General features: G+C 36.9%; 1 protein-coding gene, 1 non-coding gene and 1 pseudogene across 2 annotated transcripts; 1 reads left to right on the top strand and 2 right to left on the bottom strand.

Moving 5' to 3' along the window:
* The first annotated feature begins 13563 nt into the window (after positions 1-13563).
* Positions 13564-15912, top strand: LOC121987446. Its single transcript, XM_042541234.1, has 2 exons — positions 13564-13886; positions 15078-15912. The coding sequence occupies exons 1-2, from the start codon at positions 13748-13750 to the stop codon at positions 15752-15754; spliced, it is 816 nt and encodes a 271-aa protein (XP_042397168.1). The 5' UTR covers positions 13564-13747; the 3' UTR covers positions 15755-15912.
* Positions 15913-16832: 920 nt separating this feature from the next.
* On the bottom strand, positions 16833-17009 carry LOC121988005 (annotated as a pseudogene).
* A 450-nt stretch (positions 17010-17459) lies between these two features.
* On the bottom strand, positions 17460-17647 carry LOC121988015. The gene has a single exon (XR_006113784.1). It is a non-coding gene; the product is annotated as a U2 spliceosomal RNA (small nuclear RNA).
* Positions 17648-18642: the final 995 nt, after the last annotated feature.

Below are 18642 nucleotides of genomic sequence, written 5' to 3'. Positions count from 1 at the left end.
ATTAATAAAAGTCATTGTTTTTCATTATACCAAAACAAGGTCTGAAGATCCAAAACAAGATACAAAATCTCTAACAAATTAGCTATTACATAACAATGATTAAACTTCCAATTCACGCAAATCAGTAGAATATGTATCAATCACATAATATTATATATTTAAATAACCATGCGACCGTGCTTCCTATCAGTCATCGAGAAACTACATTTCATCATTTGGTCGAATTAGGCCCACTTTTTCCGTAAAAACCTTATCAACCCAAACTTTTCAATATGATCCATTAAGAATAACGTGATGCACTTTTGTTTTTAGATCTGTGGATGCAATTCAACCTTCTACAACAACTAACTCATCAATAGATCGAGAAAGCAACCTACATTTAGTATTAGCACAGATATCTCCACCACTCGCATTCTTCAAATTTGACTGTTAATAAATAATATAAAATTATTAATTCAATCATATCTATTTTGTAACAAATTTATGATTTAGAAATACATAATTTTATAATAATTACCTTAAAAATATAATCAAAATCATCACTTTTTTTTTAATTGAAAAACATGACCATTTTAATTGAAAAACATGACCAAAATAGGCAATGTGTCATCTAAAAGTTAGCGAGGGAAATTCCATCTTTATTTGGTTGTAGAATTAAATTGCAATTGCAAATAGAAGAGTTCATCCTCAGTTATAACTTTGGATAGTGCTTGTTGAAACAAAAAGATTATAACAAATTAGAGTAATTCCTGATATAATCTTAAGTTTTGTTCAGAATGCCTATAACTAAAAGAAAAAAAAAAATAGTTCGATACATGAAGTTTTCATTATGCGGATCCCGGGGAAGGATCCATTGTACGCAATCTTACCCTACTTTTTGCAAGATGTTATTTTCATGATTCGAACCTGTGATCTTTTGGTCACATGATAACAATTTTATCATTGCGCCAAGACTCCCTTCCTCGTAATACCTATAACTATGAAGAAATATTATGGTCACTTAACAAAGTTAAGCTACGTCAAATTGATTGAATATCACTTATACACTATTAAGCCAATCCCCATGATATGTACAGTACTTTCAGTGCTACAGCCTGTTTTAGAGGAGAAGTGTGGAGGTACAATTTGATTAACCTATATACAAGCATATCTAGGGGAATTTGCCTTTGTTCATTTCGCAACCAAGGGTGAGCTAACACAAAAGAAACATATATTTGCTATCAGATGAGAAGCATCACAAAAATAACTAGTAAAAGAGTCATTTAAATAATTTAGAGAATAGAAGATTTAAATATCATTTAGTAATTTAATGAATCTCATGCATTTTTATAATTGATAACATGAAATTTGAGTGAACAACAGTTTAACAACTTACTCAAAGCCTGAACAACTGGCATCCTTTTCTTGTAATCCTTGTTCAGAAGCCTCTTTACAAAATCTTTAGCTTCTGTAGATATGTCAAGCCACGGCACATCATCAAAATTAGGATCAACCCTCAATACTGATCGAAAGATTCCGGATTCAGTCTGTGCCCAAAAAGGTCAACTTCCACTTAGTAGAATGTAAGTTATGACGCCGATGCTCCACATATATGCTTCAATATTGTATGATCTATATAGGACTTCAGGAGCAACATACTATGAACTTCCAACAGTGTCATTTAGCCTTTCATATGTGACTAAAGATTCCACTCCTTAATAATAGCATAAAAACCAACAAAAAGGTAGGTCACAGGGAACAATTGATCTGATAGACAAGATGTTTGGAAGTCATGTGGCAAATCCAGATAGTTAGTTCCACCGGTGTTGTATAGTTTCATGTTTACAATTATCTCAGTTCACAAGGAATAAAAAAACAGATTAATACACCAAATGTGACATCTTATCACTGTTGGTGTTAGGAAACATCAAATGATCGAATCTAAATTTTAATAATGAAAAAGAATTCAAAGTTAAGGGTTATTATGTGATGCAGGCCAAGTTCACTTAGTCTGGCAGTCTTCAGATCTTGGGTCATAACTATCTCTTGGAAAGTCCAAATCATGCAAGGCTGGAGGCATTGGAAAGCTAATTCAATTGTCTTCCCAACCATATATTACTCATTCCCAGATGTGAAGCATTTTGAGAGTTACGAAGCTCCAAAGTTGGATTGGAAAGTGAAAAGTCACCTTGGAAGACCAACCACTCTTTTAGTTTTCTGCATTATGTAATTTATAAGTACTTGGTGTTTTGAGTTGGTGGGGGAACTTTGGATTCTTGATGATTGTTATCTGAGTCTGAGAATAAGAATTCTCTACTTCTGCTTTGTTCCTAATTTTTGAAGTCGAATTGTGCATTGTCGTTCCTTTTTCCAGTATTCTATCCCTCACCATTTGGTATCAGAGCTAAGTTACGCTCTAGGTTTCTCTCTTTTCTCCTATGGCAGCAAGAAGGGGAAGAGGTGGACATGGTAGAGGCAACATGGAAAATTTGGAAAATAATCGAGATGCTGAAATTCAGGCACTTCGGAGACAAGTTGAGGAGCTGACCTTGCGTCTTGAGCATCAGGAAGCCAGGAGTGAACGTGGTTCAAGCCATGGTTATGCCAGTGATGACTCGGAGCATGTGAATCCTTTTGCTGATAGAAACGTTAGAAATTTCGTTGAGAAGATTAATCGAACAGCCGATGTTAAGGTTGACATACCAGAGTTTCATGGTCGCTTGCAACCGGAGGGATTTCTTGATTGGCTCAGTGCTGTAGACAAATTCTTTGAGTACAAAGACATTCCAGATGGGCAAAAAGTTAAGCTCGTTGCAACCCGACTTCGAGGATACGCATCTGCTTGGTGGGATAAAACACAAGATATGAGATTACGGAAAGGAAAGTCGAAAATCATTTCTTGGGAGAAGATGAAGGCAAGATTGCGGCAGAATTTCCTTCCGGCGAATTTTGCTCAAACTATTTTTATGCAATTCAATACTTTACAGCAAGGCAACAAAAGCGTAACTGATTATACGGAAGAATTTTACAGGTTGATGGCAAGAATTGACAATCAGGAGTCGGAGGACCAGCTTGTTGCTCGATACGTCAATGGATTGAAGGCAACCATTAAAGATGAAGTAGAAATGCAGCAGCTCTGGAAACTTAATGATGCTTATCAGTTGGCATTAAAGGTTGAATCGAAATTGTTACGGCATGGAGCAAAGAAATTTGCTGATGTTCGAAGCTTCTATCCTTCAAAGGAATCAACCAGTAAAGGTCTTTTAAAGAAAAGTGGAAACAAAGATGGGGCTTATTCGGCTTCAAAAAATAAACCAATCTCTTGTTTCAAGTGTGGCCAACCGGGCCATTATATGAATGAATGTCCGAAGAGAAGGAGTGATACTCGTGCTGGAGTTGTGGAAAAAGAAGAGGAGGAACCACCATTTGAAGAAGACAGCCCGAGATATGATGACGATGAGCATGATCGGGAAGAAATTGAACCTGAAGAGGGAGAATGTTTGGTGATCCAAAAGGTTCTTGCAGCCCCTAAACAAGATGAAAATCGGCCTTGGCTAAGGCACAATATCTTTCGAACAAGATGCAAGTCTCATGGGAAGGTATGCTCACTAGTCATTGATGGTGGCAGCTTCGAGAACTTTGTTTCACAAGAAATGGTGGACAAGCTCAAGCTGACAACAATACCACATCCACATCCATATTCTGTCTCATGGATCAAGAAGGACAATGAGGTACGCATTGACAAGAAATGTCTTATTTCTTTTTCTATGGGAAAGAATTATCGTGACGAAGTATGGTGTGACGTAACACCTATGGATGTTGGGCACATACTTTTGGGTCGACCTTGGCAATATGATAGAAGTGCTATTCATGATGGTAGAAAAAATACTTACACATTTGTGGTGGGTAAAACTGAAATTGTCCTTTTACCGTGTAAAGATATTTGCAACTCTAAATCCTTTACGAAGGAGGAGGAAAATGCATTACTCACTTTGCCGCAGCTTGAGAAAAAGGTTCAACAGGGGTGTATGATCTATGTTTTGGTGGCAAAAATTGTGGAGCAGCCTATGGAAGCACCAAATTGTGTCAAAGCTCTATTGAAAAAATTCCAAGATGTCACGCCGGAAGAATTACCTCATGGTCTTCCCCCTTTACGGGAAATCCAACACCATATTGATTTAATTCCAGGAGCTGTCCTACCAAACAAATCTCATTATCGGATGAGTCCAAATGAACATGAAGAGCTTAAACGGCAAGTGCTGGATTTATTAAACAAAGGCTACATCAGGGAAAGCTTAAGTCCATGTGCTGTTCCTGCACTTTTGACTCCAAAGAAGGATGGTTCGTGGCGCCTGTGCGTTGATAGCCGAGCACTCAATCGAATTACCATCAAGTACAGGTTTCCTATACCAAGGATTGATGATATGTTTGATATGTTAGCAGGTGCTCAAGTATTCTCTAAAATTGATCTTCGAAGCGGCTACCATCAGATTAGAATCAAGCCAGGAGATGAATGGAAGACGGCTTTTAAAATTAGAGAAGGCTTGTATGAATGGCTTGTTATGCCATTTGGCCTATCTAATGCTCCGAGCACTTTTATGCGGGTAATGAATCAAGCTCTTCACCAACTCATTGGCAAGTTTGTCGCCGTTTATTTTGATGATATTCTTGTGTATAGCCAAAATACCTCTGATCACATTGAGCATTTGAGAGCTGTTTTATTGATTTTGAGAAGGGAGAAACTTTATGTAAATCTCAAAAAGTGCTCTTTCATGACCAGTCGCCTAGTTTTTCTTGGTTTTGTTCTGACATCTTCAGGAATTATGGTGGATGAAGAAAAGGTCAAAGCTGTCAAGAATTGGCCTACTCCTAAAAGTTTACATGATGTGCGGTGTTTCCATGGATTGGCTTCATTTTACCGTCGATTCATACGAAACTTTAGCACCATTGCAGCTCCTTTGACAGATTGTTTGAAGAAAGGAGAATTTATTTGGACTTCGGAAGCGGAGAAAAGTTTTCAATCCATCAAGGAGAGGCTTTTTAGTGCACCTGTTCTTGCATTACCAGACTTTGAAAAAATATTTGAGGTAGATTGTGATGCATCTCATGTGGGTATCGGGGGAGTGCTTAGTCAAGAAGGTCATCCCATCGCCTTCTTTAGTGAAAAATTGAATGAGACAAGGAAGAAGTACTCTACTTATGATTTGGAGCTCTATGCAATTGTCCAGGCCCTTCGCCATTGGCGACCTTATCTTATCCAGAAGGAATTCATCCTTAATTCAGATCATGAAGCCCTCAAACACATAAACTCTCAAGCAAACTTGAATAGGAGACATGCTGGTTGGGTATCATTTCTACAAGAGTATACTTTTATGTTGAAGCATAAAAGTGGGAGACTCAATAAGGTGGCGGATGCGCTTAGCCGACGAGTTGCGTTGTTGAATTCCATGACGATCCAGCTTGAAGGAATTGATGCCATTAAGGACATGTATTCGGAGGATCCAGATTTTAAGGGGATTTATCAAGAGTGTAAGGGAGGTAAGTATGAAGACTATTGTTTACTTGAGGATTTCCTTTTTAAGGGAACTTGTTTGTGTATTCCTAGATGCTCTTTTAGAGAATACATCGTCAAAGAACTTCATTGTGGTGGACTTGGTGGACATTTTGGAAGAGATAAAACTTTGTTGTTGATCAAAGAAAGGTATTTTTGGCCTACTCTTTATCGAGATGTTGCAAAATTTGTCAAGAGGTGCCGAGTTTGCCAAAGTTCCAAGGGCCAAAGTCAAAATTCTGGTGCTTACACTCCATTGCCTATTCCTGATGCTCCTTGGGAAGCTATTAGCATGGATTTTGTTGTTGGGTTGCCCAAAACACAAAGAGGTTTCGATTCAATTTTTGTTGTAGTTGATCGCTTCTCAAAAATGGCTCATTTCATCCCTTGCAAAAAGACCATGGATGCTTCATATATTGCTGATCTTTATTTTAAGGAGGTGGTTAAACTTCATGGATTGCCAAAGACTATTACATCAGATCGTGATACAAAATTCCTAAGCCATTTCTGGAGGAACTTGTGGAAAAAAATGGGCACTAGTTTGTACTACAGCAGTGCCTATCATCCAGAGACTGATGGACAGACTGAGGTTGTGAATCGTACATTGGGAAATTTACTTCGGAGTCTTGCTTCCAAGAGACCAAAGCAATGGGATTCTATCCTATCTAGAGCTGAGTTTGCTTATAATTCTGTGGCCAATCGTTCTACTGGAAAGAGTCCATTTGAGATTGTTTATGGAAGGAGTCCAACTCACTATCTTGACCTTACTGAGGTTCCAACCTCTAGCAAGAAGGTTGAAGACTTCGCGTCAACTATAGAACGAATTCAAGAAGAAGTGAAGAAGAAGCTGCTAGAAAGTTATCAGTCCTATAAAAGAGCTGCTGATGTTCATCGAAGAATTCAGGTTTTCAAAGAAGGAGATCTTGTTTGGGTTTATTTGAAGAAGGAAAGGTTCCCTGCTGGTACATACAACAAACTCAGAGAAAAGAAGATAGGTCCTTGCCAAGTGTTAAAAAAAATAAATGATAATGCATACAAAATTGAGCTACCAGCACACATACACACCCATCCTACATTCAATGTTCGTGACTTAACTCCCTATCATGGAGAAAATGATCTGAACTCAGAGACGAGTTCTTTCCCGCATGGAGAAGATGATGCAGGCCAAGTTCACTTAGTCTGGCAGTCTTCAGATCTTGGGTCATAACTATCTCTTGGAAAGTCCAAATCATGCAAGGCTGGAGGCATTGGAAAGCTAATTCAATTGTCTTCCCAACCATATATTACTCATTCCCAGATGTGAAGCATTTTGAGAGTTACGAAGCTCCAAAGTTGGATTGGAAAGTGAAAAGTCACCTTGGAAGACCAACCACTCTTTTAGTTTTCTGCATTATGTAATTTATAAGTACTTGGTGTTTTGAGTTGGTGGGGGAACTTTGGATTCTTGATGATTGTTATCTGAGTCTGAGAATAAGAATTCTCTACTTCTGCTTTGTTCCTAATTTTTGAAGTCGAATTGTGCATTGTCGTTCCTTTTTCCAGTATTCTATCCCTCACCATTATGGTTCTAATAAGTCTCTAACTGAGGGTTATTATGGTTCTAATAAGTCTCTAACTGAGTGTGTAGGAATATCCTAAGTGAGTTTAGGTAAGATAAAAGTCTTAGTGAATACTAAGCAAGTGGAAAGTCCTAATTGCAGCTAGGCAAGGAAGTCCTGATCCGAGGAATTGGGCAGAAGTCTTAGTAGGTTGAGGACATCGAGCGGCAAATCCTATTGGTTAAGGATAGCAGGTGAAAGTCCTGGATGTCGCTGACACTAGGCAGAAGACTGAACGAGTTAGGGATCAAACGTCTAGTAGAAAGTCTTAAAGTTTTGGATGCTGAGCAAAAGTCCAAACAGTTTGGAGTACCGATTTGACATTAGGTAAACTCTCCTGAGAGGAGTCAGTGAGAGCGCATTATTCGTTGAGGAAACAGTAGACATCAGTTCAACCTAGGATTTCATAAAAATCCAAAGTCAGAACAAGACAGTTCCGAGACTGTCCAAATTATTATATTTTGCTTGTTTTTTCTAACTCTGTAGTACAAGAAATCGAAGCTAGAAGTTAGCCAGAAAAGGGTCCTCCAGGCACCTAGGAAGGGTCCAAGCTCTTGGACCGGGTCTAGATGCCTGGATTGACCCGAACCCAGGGAGGCACACAGCTGAGGTGGCAGATGCTGATTGGTCAGCACATGTTAGAGTCCAAGCATCCGGATGGGTCTAAGCGCTCGAAGAGGGATAAACTTTGGCGGATAGAGTTTCGTTGAGGTCATGCCACGTCAGCTTGATGGGGGCTCTCGAGACCGGTCCAGACAACCAAACAAGACTATAAAAGGATGGTTTGACTAGCACCTTAAGAACAACAACTCTAACGATTTATTCTCTTACGTGCTGCTCCAAAGATAACTAGACAATGCTATAGCACTGCTCCGACCACCGAAAGCACGAATCTCCAAATCTTTAGTTGTCGGTATAATTTCATTTATACCACTTAAACTATTATCACTTTGTACTTGTACTTATTTAAACTTATTAGTGGATTACCCAACGAAAGTGATTAACGATTGTAGGTGTAGGAGTCACCATAAGCTCTGAACCAAGTAAAACCAAAAGCTCTAATCCTGCCTAGCTTTCTGTGCCAGTAGGCCTCCTCCATGCTAATTTCCTCTTTACCCTAGTTAACAACTCCTTATACGTTGGTGTAGTTTGTACTAACGGTATATCTCAGGTTTTGATGAATGATAAGTAAGTTAAGTTAGGTTCTGTTATGATCTAACCACATGATTAAGTGTGCAGTACGACGTCCAGATAGGTCAACGAGTCAACCAGATATCTGGTAGAAAATCTAGCTAGATCAACAAGCCGACCGGATAGCTGATGCGAAGTCCAGCTAGGTTAACAGGCCGATTGGATAGCTAGTGCGAAGTTCAGTTAGGTCAACGGGTCGATCAAATAGCTGACATGAAGTCTAGACAAGTTGACAGACTGATCGAATGTCTGGCAAACTGGCAAGAAGTCTAGATAGATCGACGGGCCGACCAGATATCTGGCAAGAAGACTGATAGGTCAACAGGCCAACCGGATATCTGGCAGGAAGTCCAGTTAGGTCTGCAGACCAAACAACTGCAAACTGGTAAGTAAAGGTAAGTCTTTAGAGGAGAGTGACTAAGTGAGGACGCATCCCGATTTAAGGGGCAGTAGACGTCGATCCAGTTTAGGTCTATTTGGGATCCCTAAGCTGAAACCTTGACTAGTTCCTGGTCCTGAGAGGATAGGAATTTATTAATACTGCTCATTATTATTGTACTAACATTTGTCTTGCAGGTTATTATTTTGTTTATTGGACTAACGTTATTTTGTAGGACAAAGGAGCACATTTGCCTTTAGATGAACAGTGCCCGAAGGCGTCTTCAAGCTTGATGAAAGGCGCCTTTCGCAGGATAAATTTTGGCCGAAGTCGTGGATAAGTGCCGGACTATTCGAGATCGAATTTGCCTCATTGGAGGCGCCTTCCATGGTTATGGAAGGCACCTTTCATGCCTTTTATAAGGCTATCTCGAGAAGGCATTGGAACACAACCGATATACGAGCTACTACGCATTCATTTAAACTTCCGACTGCTCCAGACTTCTACTACGACTCTACTGTAGAGCTACTACACCCGACGACTGTTTTGAGGACTTCTGATCACCACCGGTAGATCGACATCAACACACAAATGCTTCCACATTCAAACTCTAAGTGTTGGTAACAAACTTTACTGTTATACTTACATTCTGCAAACAGAAAGTGTAGCCTATTACACTTATCCGAATTATTCTCTGTATTCGATTCCCACTTCTGGGGGTACCTGAAGAGGTCTTTAGTGAATTATCCATTGATAGGTTCGCGGGACCTGAGTGTTGGAGTAGGAGTCGCCGAAGGCTCCAAACCAAGTAAACTGTTTATGTTTTCCGGTGTTGGCTTTTCATTTTAATTTTCCGTTGCGTACTCCACTCTGTTTTAAAATTGATAAGAAAATTTTTGAAAATCATGTGATTCACTTCTCTCCCTCTCACATGCGATCGATCCAACATCATAGTCTTGGGGTGACTTCTTGGTTAAGGATCAAAATAAGTTGTCATCCTAAAGTCTATAAGAAAAGGTCTCGATCAAGATATCTGTTGTTGCTGAATGTACCTCCAATGTGACTTGTTAAACCTTTGTATGAACTCCCTAAGAGACTCTTGTTGCTTTTGTTTAAAGTTGAAAAGACTCAAAGAGGTCGAAGGATATCTCTTGAAGCTTGAAAAGTGTCGCAAGAACAAGGTTGTGAAGTCGTCAAACGATTAGATAGCCTTGGCATAGAGTGTGAAACTACTATTGTGCTCACCCCATGAAGGTTGTGAGAGAAACTCGACACTTCACACTCTCACTCTCAGGTAGTTGGTGAAGGAGAGTCATGTTCTCAAAGTGATAGAGACGTTCTTCGAGATTCATAATGCTAGTGTATTTATGCATCTATGGAGGTCAGAAGTTGGCTGGTAATGCTTCCTCCAAGATGGTAGTTGAAAAGGGTATCTGTTGGGTTGTAGCTCTCCCTTGGTAATAGGACAGAGCTAGTTGGTTGAACTCAATTAATCTATTTAACCGGGTTAACTAGCCTCTACCGAGGGAGAGATGTGGGCATCACTCCTCTTGAACTCTATACAGAAGGTTAGCTACTTACCTGGTCTGTGAAGTTAACATCGATGATAGAGGTACAGTGGTTGACCAAGTCAATCCACTATCTTTGCTTCATTTTTACTCACAGCGCCTTCCCTTCTTATTGGAGTGGTTTCAAGGGAAGAAAAAAAAAAAGAGATCCCACTAAACTTCTTTTTCCCTTTTATAGAAATGAAGTTTGGTTTGCATGGCCATCAACCTATGTCAGTTCAACTTTCTGTTGTATGGGCAAGAGACCATTTCTTGCATACGATGATTGTACTTTTATGTCATAGACATGCTCTAACTTCTTCTATTTTCACCATGCTATGGATATGTATGAGTGAACCCTCAAGTATGAAGTGACGATTGTCACTTCATATATGGAGCATTTGATAAGATAATGGGTATTCCTCTTGCTGTCGACCTTCGAGCGATCCAATTGCTGCTAATCTCTAATTTAATTTATCATCGCAACCTCCATGGTTGATCCGCTATCTCAGAATTTACTACATAGTTGACTATGAAGATGTTACCTCCAAAAGAGCTAACAGAGACGAAGAGACAAAGCAACTAAAGGAGTTGGATTGCAAGGGAGAGGTCCCCTCCAAGGATTGCTCTCACAACTTGGCTGCTGACATTCCGTGGTAGATTGGACTTCAAACTCAAAGAGGCTTTAAGAGAATAACTCAACAAATGGCTAGAGGGAATGGAGTATAGGGGAGATGTATGTAGGGGGAACTGCTTTTGCGGACTAGCTGCTGACGTCCCTTAGTGGACTGGACTTTGACCTCCAAAAAAGTTGATGAAGATGAATCGACAGAGGGGTCAGAGGATCATAGTACAAGGAAGAGAATCTGTGGAGGACTTCTCTCGCGGCCTAAAGGATGGCATCCCCTAGTGGATTGCTAATCAAAGAGGTGTTAGTAAAATAGCAAAATAAGGTAGTCTAAGGGGCGAAGCTAGGGGAGATATTCCCACAGGGATGTTCTCGTTGACCTAGTGATGGGCTGTGGAAGATTCCTAGTGGAGATACTCCTGTGCCATTAGTTAGCTGTGGAAAGGAAGAACTAGAAGGGGTTTACTCGAGTAGGTACCCTGACCGCTAAATTACTTAGAAGATGTTCCCAATCCTTACACTATTGAGTCCTAGTACTTCTGAGTTCATGTATTTTTGAGTCCATGTAATTTCAAGTTCGTGTACTTCTGAGTCCATGTACTTTGGAGTCCATGGGATCTTTCCAGGGATGTTTCCAAAGAGATTGTTCTCAATCCTTTACCTTTCGGAGTTCATGAGGACTTAGCCTTGCCGAGGATGTTACCAGAGGGGTTGTTCACAATCCTCTACCTTTCGGAGTTCATGAGAACTTAGTTTTTCTGAAGATGTACTCAGAGGGATTATTCCCAATCCTTCACCTTTCAGAATCCATGAGGACTTATTTTTTCAAGAGATGTACCCACAGGGATTGTTTCTAATCCTTTACCTTTCGAAGTTTATGAAGATTTAGCCTTTCTAGGATATAATTAGAGGGGTTGATCTTAGTCCTACATATTTCAGAGTCCATGAAGACTTAGTTTTACAAGGGATACATCCAAAGGGGTTGTTCCCAATCCTTTGCCTTTCAAAGTCTATGAGGATTTAGTCTTTTCGGAGATGTACTTGAACGAGTTATTCTCAATTCTTCACCTTTCGAAGTCCACGAGGACTTAGTCTTTTTGAGGATGTACCTAGAGAGGTTGTTTCTAATCCTTTACCTTTCGATGAGCTTCTTGGACCGCGTCTGCATCTTTACGTCACGTCTGATTACAGTCTGGCATAGACTTGCACAGGAAAGTTCACAAGGATTGTCAGGATGTAGACTATGAGGAGCATCAATATAATATCGTACCAAACTTTTTGATATCGATATCAACATGAAATTTATTATTTTTTAGTATTTCGATATATACTAAAATACTGAATAAATTCTCTTTTGAAAATAAATGTGGTGCTGAATTCGAAATCAACACGTAACTTTAGTAAAATTCCACCACATTCCATTTACATTAGTGATGATTGCTTTGGGTGCTTTATGATGTTGGATTCTCCAAATTAATTCTAGTAAAAATTGAATGAACCAATATTCTGATCAATTTGTTCGATTTTTGTTTAAAAAATTGTTTGGTTTGAATAGTTTGAAATTTTTTTATTTGATTAGTTTGAAAATTTTCTTTTGAACGGTGTTAAATTTATACAATACAAAAAAAATCTGATATAATGAAGAGTCAGTATATTGAATTTTTAGTACGATATTATTATAATTTTCTTTATATCAAAATTTTTGATATCATATATAAAATTTAATATATCTTACCGAATTCATCCTAGGCGTGACGTTAAACAGATTTAGTAAATTTTATGAAAAAGTAGATAACATGATAAATACTTTCTGATTATTAATTATTTTATTTTATTTTCTAAAATATAATGTTTTAATTCATCATAAATTTAAATATTTTAATTATTTTATTCTTTTTAAAATATTCTAAGAATAAAAGAAAAAAATTTAATTATTTGGATAAAGCGAGGTAAAAAGAGAATATAATTACAAGTGAACATTTTGTTTTCTACTTTGACAAATTTTTTCTTGGTTTTATTTTTTTTTTTATAATAATCCGGATATACACCAACTAGTCGGTGATCTTTGTCACTGATTTATTTATCCGATAAATTTAGAAGCATACGATTCTTCATCTAACGACTAAATTTATCCATGTTTCGGGCATTACAAATGTTAATTGTCTTACATAAGAATAGAACACTGGCTATCGAAAAGATTGTTGGGTGTCTTTAAAGCTACACCATGCCAAGGGGATATGGTAATATTTTTATTTTATTTTATTTTTGATATTCTAAATATTCAATTCTTATAATTCAATTAATCATGTAGGTAGGTTATATTTTCTATTAGTTATCAGTATAAATCATGAAATGCATATGGATCCTAAAAGATGATCCAATATCACAAATAATTCAAGTTCTTCAAATATAAAATATCCTAAGTAAAATTAAAATCTTCGTTAATGTGGTTTAAATTGTTTTTTATAATCTAAATATTTAACTATTCAAACAGGCTCATAAATGTGATCTGTTGAGCACTTGAGCTCCATCAAAATTTCTAACCTCCTACCGGATGATCCCATTAAAAAATAATAATTCTATAAGACGGAAACAATAATACTCATTGCCATTTTTTATAAAATTTTATTTTATATTACAAATTGTTTCGATTTTTTGGAAATTAAAGGAAAAAAATTATCATGAAAGGTATTAATGGTAAAAATACAAAATAAAAAATGGAAAATTCTGGTTCTGTGGTTCATGTGATGGTCAACGATTACTGTAAAATTAGCGGCGAAGCTTATTCCCCGGCGTCGGCGGCGGCCAAGGCGCTCCTTCGCCTTCTTCACCTTCTGATCAAAAGGAGGATGGGAGATCGAGGAAGATGAGGAGATGGAGAACGCGCGGGATGCTCGCCGGCGAAGGATCTTGGAGCGCGGATCCGACCGCCTTGCCCTAATCTCCGGGCAAGTCCAATCCGTCCCCGATTCATCCCCTCGTGGGCTCAATGAAGGACATCCTCCCCCTTCCGGTGCGATCCCTGTCTCTCTACTCGATCAATGCAATCGCATGTTCCTTAGTTAGGTTGTCCTCGTCGAGATTTAGTTCGATTTCAATATACTTTCCTCTGACGGTATCAGTTGTGTTTCAATTTGGTACTCGATTCGATTTTCATTTCCAATCGGAACTTCGGAAGGCATCATTTTCCCCTTTTTTTACAGTCACATCCTCCCTCTTCCAGTGCGTTCTCTCTCTCTCTACTCTCTCAATGCAATCGGATGCTTATAGTTCTCATCTAGATTTAGTTCGACTCTGGTGTCCTTCCTCTCATGGCATTAGTTGCCTGAGGTTTAGGCAGAAATTTTTGGGGATTGGATACTTGTGTTGCCAATCGAAAAGCAGCATTTTTCCTCCTCGGAGTTACTTTTGAAGATTATGTCAACCGAATAAGACGACTCCTTGTGCAGTAATTTGGCATGATCATAAGTAGTCTTCTCGGTAAAATCCATTTCAATGCTTCTCCTCTATGTTTTCCTACATAGCCGTCGTTTGACACCGTTCTCCGGTAAAATTGTGCTGTGCATTCCTTGTTCGTTCAAGCTAATTGTCTGTGTTTCTTTGTATGTGTTAATATTGAATTAATGTGGTGTACGGCCGAAGGTTGTCATTCGGTATCGGCCAGCTTACTCGTATTTGTACAACCGCAGATGTGGAAACAAGAAGGTGGATCCATTCTCCGATTTTCACCACATCAATTCAATCACATTGGCTTGTCAAAATTCTGATAGTTTACATAAGATTGATTGAGGAGTTTGTGTTACACATTAGTTCTTTTTTCCTAGGAGACCTGGAATAGACTCTTGCATTGTCTCTTTGTTATGTCTTGTTGTGGGATAACTGCTTATTTGGTAGTTCTAAGTTTTCTTGTTATGTATTTGAAAGCACAAGGTCCACGTCTAGACACTGCACTGGAAACTTGATGTATTTGTTTCTCTTGATAGAGTTTGAGTTTGTGGATTTCTGATGCTTTATTTTCCTTCTTGCTGACGGACGATGGGTCATACACCAACTAGCTCACCATACTATTTCTCTCGATGTTTGTTGCTGTTAGAAAATATTGTTTAATACTTATTGATATTAGTGTCCTAGTAATTATCTTTTGGAAGGAGTTATCTTTCTCTACATAAACCTTAGTAGCTCATCGGCTCTCATTTTATTGTAGGTTCTCCATTTAGCAGTGTTGAGGGAACTAGTGCTCATCTTACTGACCAATATAAGAGCAACAAAGATGGCCAAGTCACTGCTAGTGAAAGAGAAGAAATCAATAAACACAAACCAATTCCTACAACTCAGGCAAGCATTGGAATGGTTAGTGCCAACAAGATGGAACACAATACTACTGTGTTTGAATTAAAGCCTCAAGTGAATGAGCTGCAAAGGAATAAGGTTTCAGAACTTTGTAACGCTTCGGTGGTGGCGCAGAACTCATCTGATCAAGTTTTAGATACAGCTTTATCAGCAAGGTTGATGAAACACGTGACAATCTCATCAAAGCAAGTCAGCCATGTTGTCTCGGCTTCTGAAAATGCACGTTTGCTTTGTGCATTTGCCATCGCAATTTTCACCGTCATATCGAGCTGCCTTGGTGGTGTATTTGGCGGAAGCATTAACTTCAGACCTTTGTTCCTTGTTATCTTGGCGGACTTGACCATTGTTTTTTGGCCTCTGATGGCAAATCAGGCAGCTAAGAACGAAAAACTGGAGTATCATTGGACGGGGAACTTGAGCGATATTTTGGAGGCATGGTTGATCTTTCAGGAAGTAGCAGGTACCATTTTCATGGATTGCAGCATATGCGCTGTTGTTATGATCTCTGCCCTTTGCATCCAAATCTTTTGAGTTATTTGGTTGTTTTGAGTAATTTATGAAGATTCACTAGAAAATAGATGATAACCAGCAATTTCTCACTGGAGGACAGATTTCAAGATCATGATCGAGATCGAGATGTAGCAAATCGGTACCTTGTTCTCACAAAATTTTCTTATTTTGGTGGTAAAGATTTTTGAGTTCGCACTACTAAAAAAAATGTCAAATTTAAGGTTTTCTTTCATCAATTGTATCAAAATAGTCTGATAAATAATAACTTCTTTTAAGATTATGTTAGCTGATGCTAATATAGTCAGACATAACTATGAATCGTTGAAAATTGCGAAATCAACAAACTTTTAGGTCAAATGATATTTTGCATTAAAATTGTGTTTGAAAATTTAGATAATTTTGAAAAGCGCTTGATGATAAAAAAAACCCGACAATTTAAGAGAATGGATAGAAATAAAGGAATCACGTTCCCACTTAGCTTATTTGATTTTTTTATTAAAATAATATTTGGATAGAGAGATTATCATATGATAGATGGTATAATCTTTACTAATTTATATCTAAGATTTATTTGATAGGTAAAATACTACTTATAAAATTTGAATACCGGATATAAAAAATAGATCATTTAAAATCTCCACATCAGTTATCCTATTCAAATGTTTTATCCTAAATTTTGAATAAGGTAACTAAAAACCCTCTACATTAGTTATCCTATCCATTCTCTAAATTTAGATTTAATGAATAGTAATTCTCTAAATTTAGGAAATGAAACCTCTACCCTAAAAATAAAATAATATTTCTTTTCAATCTCTCTCCTTCTACTCAATCTCTCTCCTTCCACTCATTCTATAAATATAATAATAAAAAAAAAGAAGAAAGAGAAGAAAATAATAAAAAAATTAAGGATGATGGAAATTTTAAGGTATTTGATGTAGTATGTAGTGAAAAGTGATTATCTAAATTTAATAAAGTGGACCATTTACCCTAAATTTTAGATATAATAATAGAGAAACTGATATGGATGCTCTTATATACTGGTCATTGCGCACACGCGTTAAATATGTAATATAATACATAAATATACGTAAATTAATATCTCAGACCCATAAACTCATGCAGTAGTACAACGTAAGAGCTACGCTCGAGAATCCTAGTAGCAAGCTACTGTAACAAACTCTTCCTTATTAAAATTAATTTAATTTTTTATATGAGATATTAAACCGATAAGAACATATATTATACCTGATATTAGCGAAAAGATCGAGGAAGGTATGCTTTCTAATGTGGTGGACCCAAGGTCTTTATAGAAACTTCTCCGCTTGCGATGTTACCAATCCTAAGATATGAGACTAAAGAGAATCATAACAATGCATATTTTTTATATAAAAAATAACCATATAAAATTACTAATAAAGCATAAAATTATTTTTACTGTGAAAATAAAAAAAAAGATATTAACGTAATTTCATTTTAGACTTCACTAAAATTAGCTAGTAAAGAATCCAAATTCTTAATAATAACTAGTAATCGTGCACACATGTTGCATGAGCTAGGCCCCTTATACCAAGTGGGGCAAAGCAGGGAAAGATCTAAGGGAAAAAGAATGAGCCTATAGAAAATAGTTTTAATTTTTTAGTATTACCCCTACTTTTATTTTTTTAGTGGGGCAAGACTCTAATATTTTATAATTTTATACACCTCTAGGGGTACTTACAAAAATTTGAGGTGGGGCAACTGCCCCACCAAAACTATATATGGCTTCGTTCCTAGTTGCTTGTGTAATATAATACATGAATACGTACGGATAATGGATTCTCCTTCATAAAAAATTAATTTAATTCTTTATATCAGATATTAAACTGATAAGAACAAATATTACACTTAATCTTAACCAAAAAGCCGCTCATATATTAGGTAAGGGAATGTCAAATTCATGCAATAGTGCAATGTTAGGGTGCTGCTATAGAATCCCAGCAATAAGCTATTGTAACGAACTCCCTCTTATAAAAAATTTATTTAATATGATACTTAATCTTAGCCAACAAGCAAGAAAAGTATGTTTTCTAATATCACTGACCCAAGATATTTATAGAAGTTTCTTTGCTCGCAGTATTACCAATTCTAAAATGTGAGACTAAAGAGAACTTTAGATTTATAATTGATTAATGAGAAAAATTCTCAATAATAAGATGCAGCTGAGTCTCAAACTATAGATCCCTTATTGATTAATGAGAAAATTTTATAATAATACACCGTAGCTGAGTCTTGAACTCTAGATCCATGATTGATGTGTTTGTGGAAATTACTAATAAATCTTAAAATTATTTTCAGTGTAAAATGAAAAAAGGATATTAACGTAATTTTATTTTGGGTTTCATCAAAATTAGTTAGTAAAGGGGGCAGATTCTTAATAAAATAATAATAAGATATACTAGCAATTATGCGCACGACATTATGTGTGTAATATAATATATGAATACATGTAAATTTTATAAAATGAATATTTTTTGTTAAGTAATTAAACAATATTATTCAATGATAATATGATTTATTCTCAAGTGTCACCCTTAAGGGACTCTCCTTAATAAATAATTAATTTAATTTTTTATATCAGATATTAAATTGTTAAGAACAAATACTATACTTAATCTTAGCCAAAAGATATTAAATTTATAAGAACAAATAATATACTTAATCTTAACCAAAAAGTCGTCTATAAATTGGGAAAGGGTGCACCATGTAAGGAACTCTCCTTTATAAAAAATTAATTTATTTTTTTATATCAAATATTAAACTGATAAGAACAAATATTACACTTAATCTTAGCCAAAAGAATGCCCATAAATTTTGTAAGGGTGTGTCAGACCCATGCAATAGTGCAATACAAGAGTGACACTGCATTAGGG

The sequence above is a fragment of the Zingiber officinale genome, chromosome 5B (genome assembly GCF_018446385.1).
Source record: "Zingiber officinale cultivar Zhangliang chromosome 5B, Zo_v1.1, whole genome shotgun sequence".
Lineage (NCBI taxonomy): Eukaryota > Viridiplantae > Streptophyta > Magnoliopsida > Zingiberales > Zingiberaceae > Zingiber > Zingiber officinale.
Note: the sequence above shows the minus strand (reverse complement) of the source record. Positions and strands in the feature narration are given on the sequence as shown.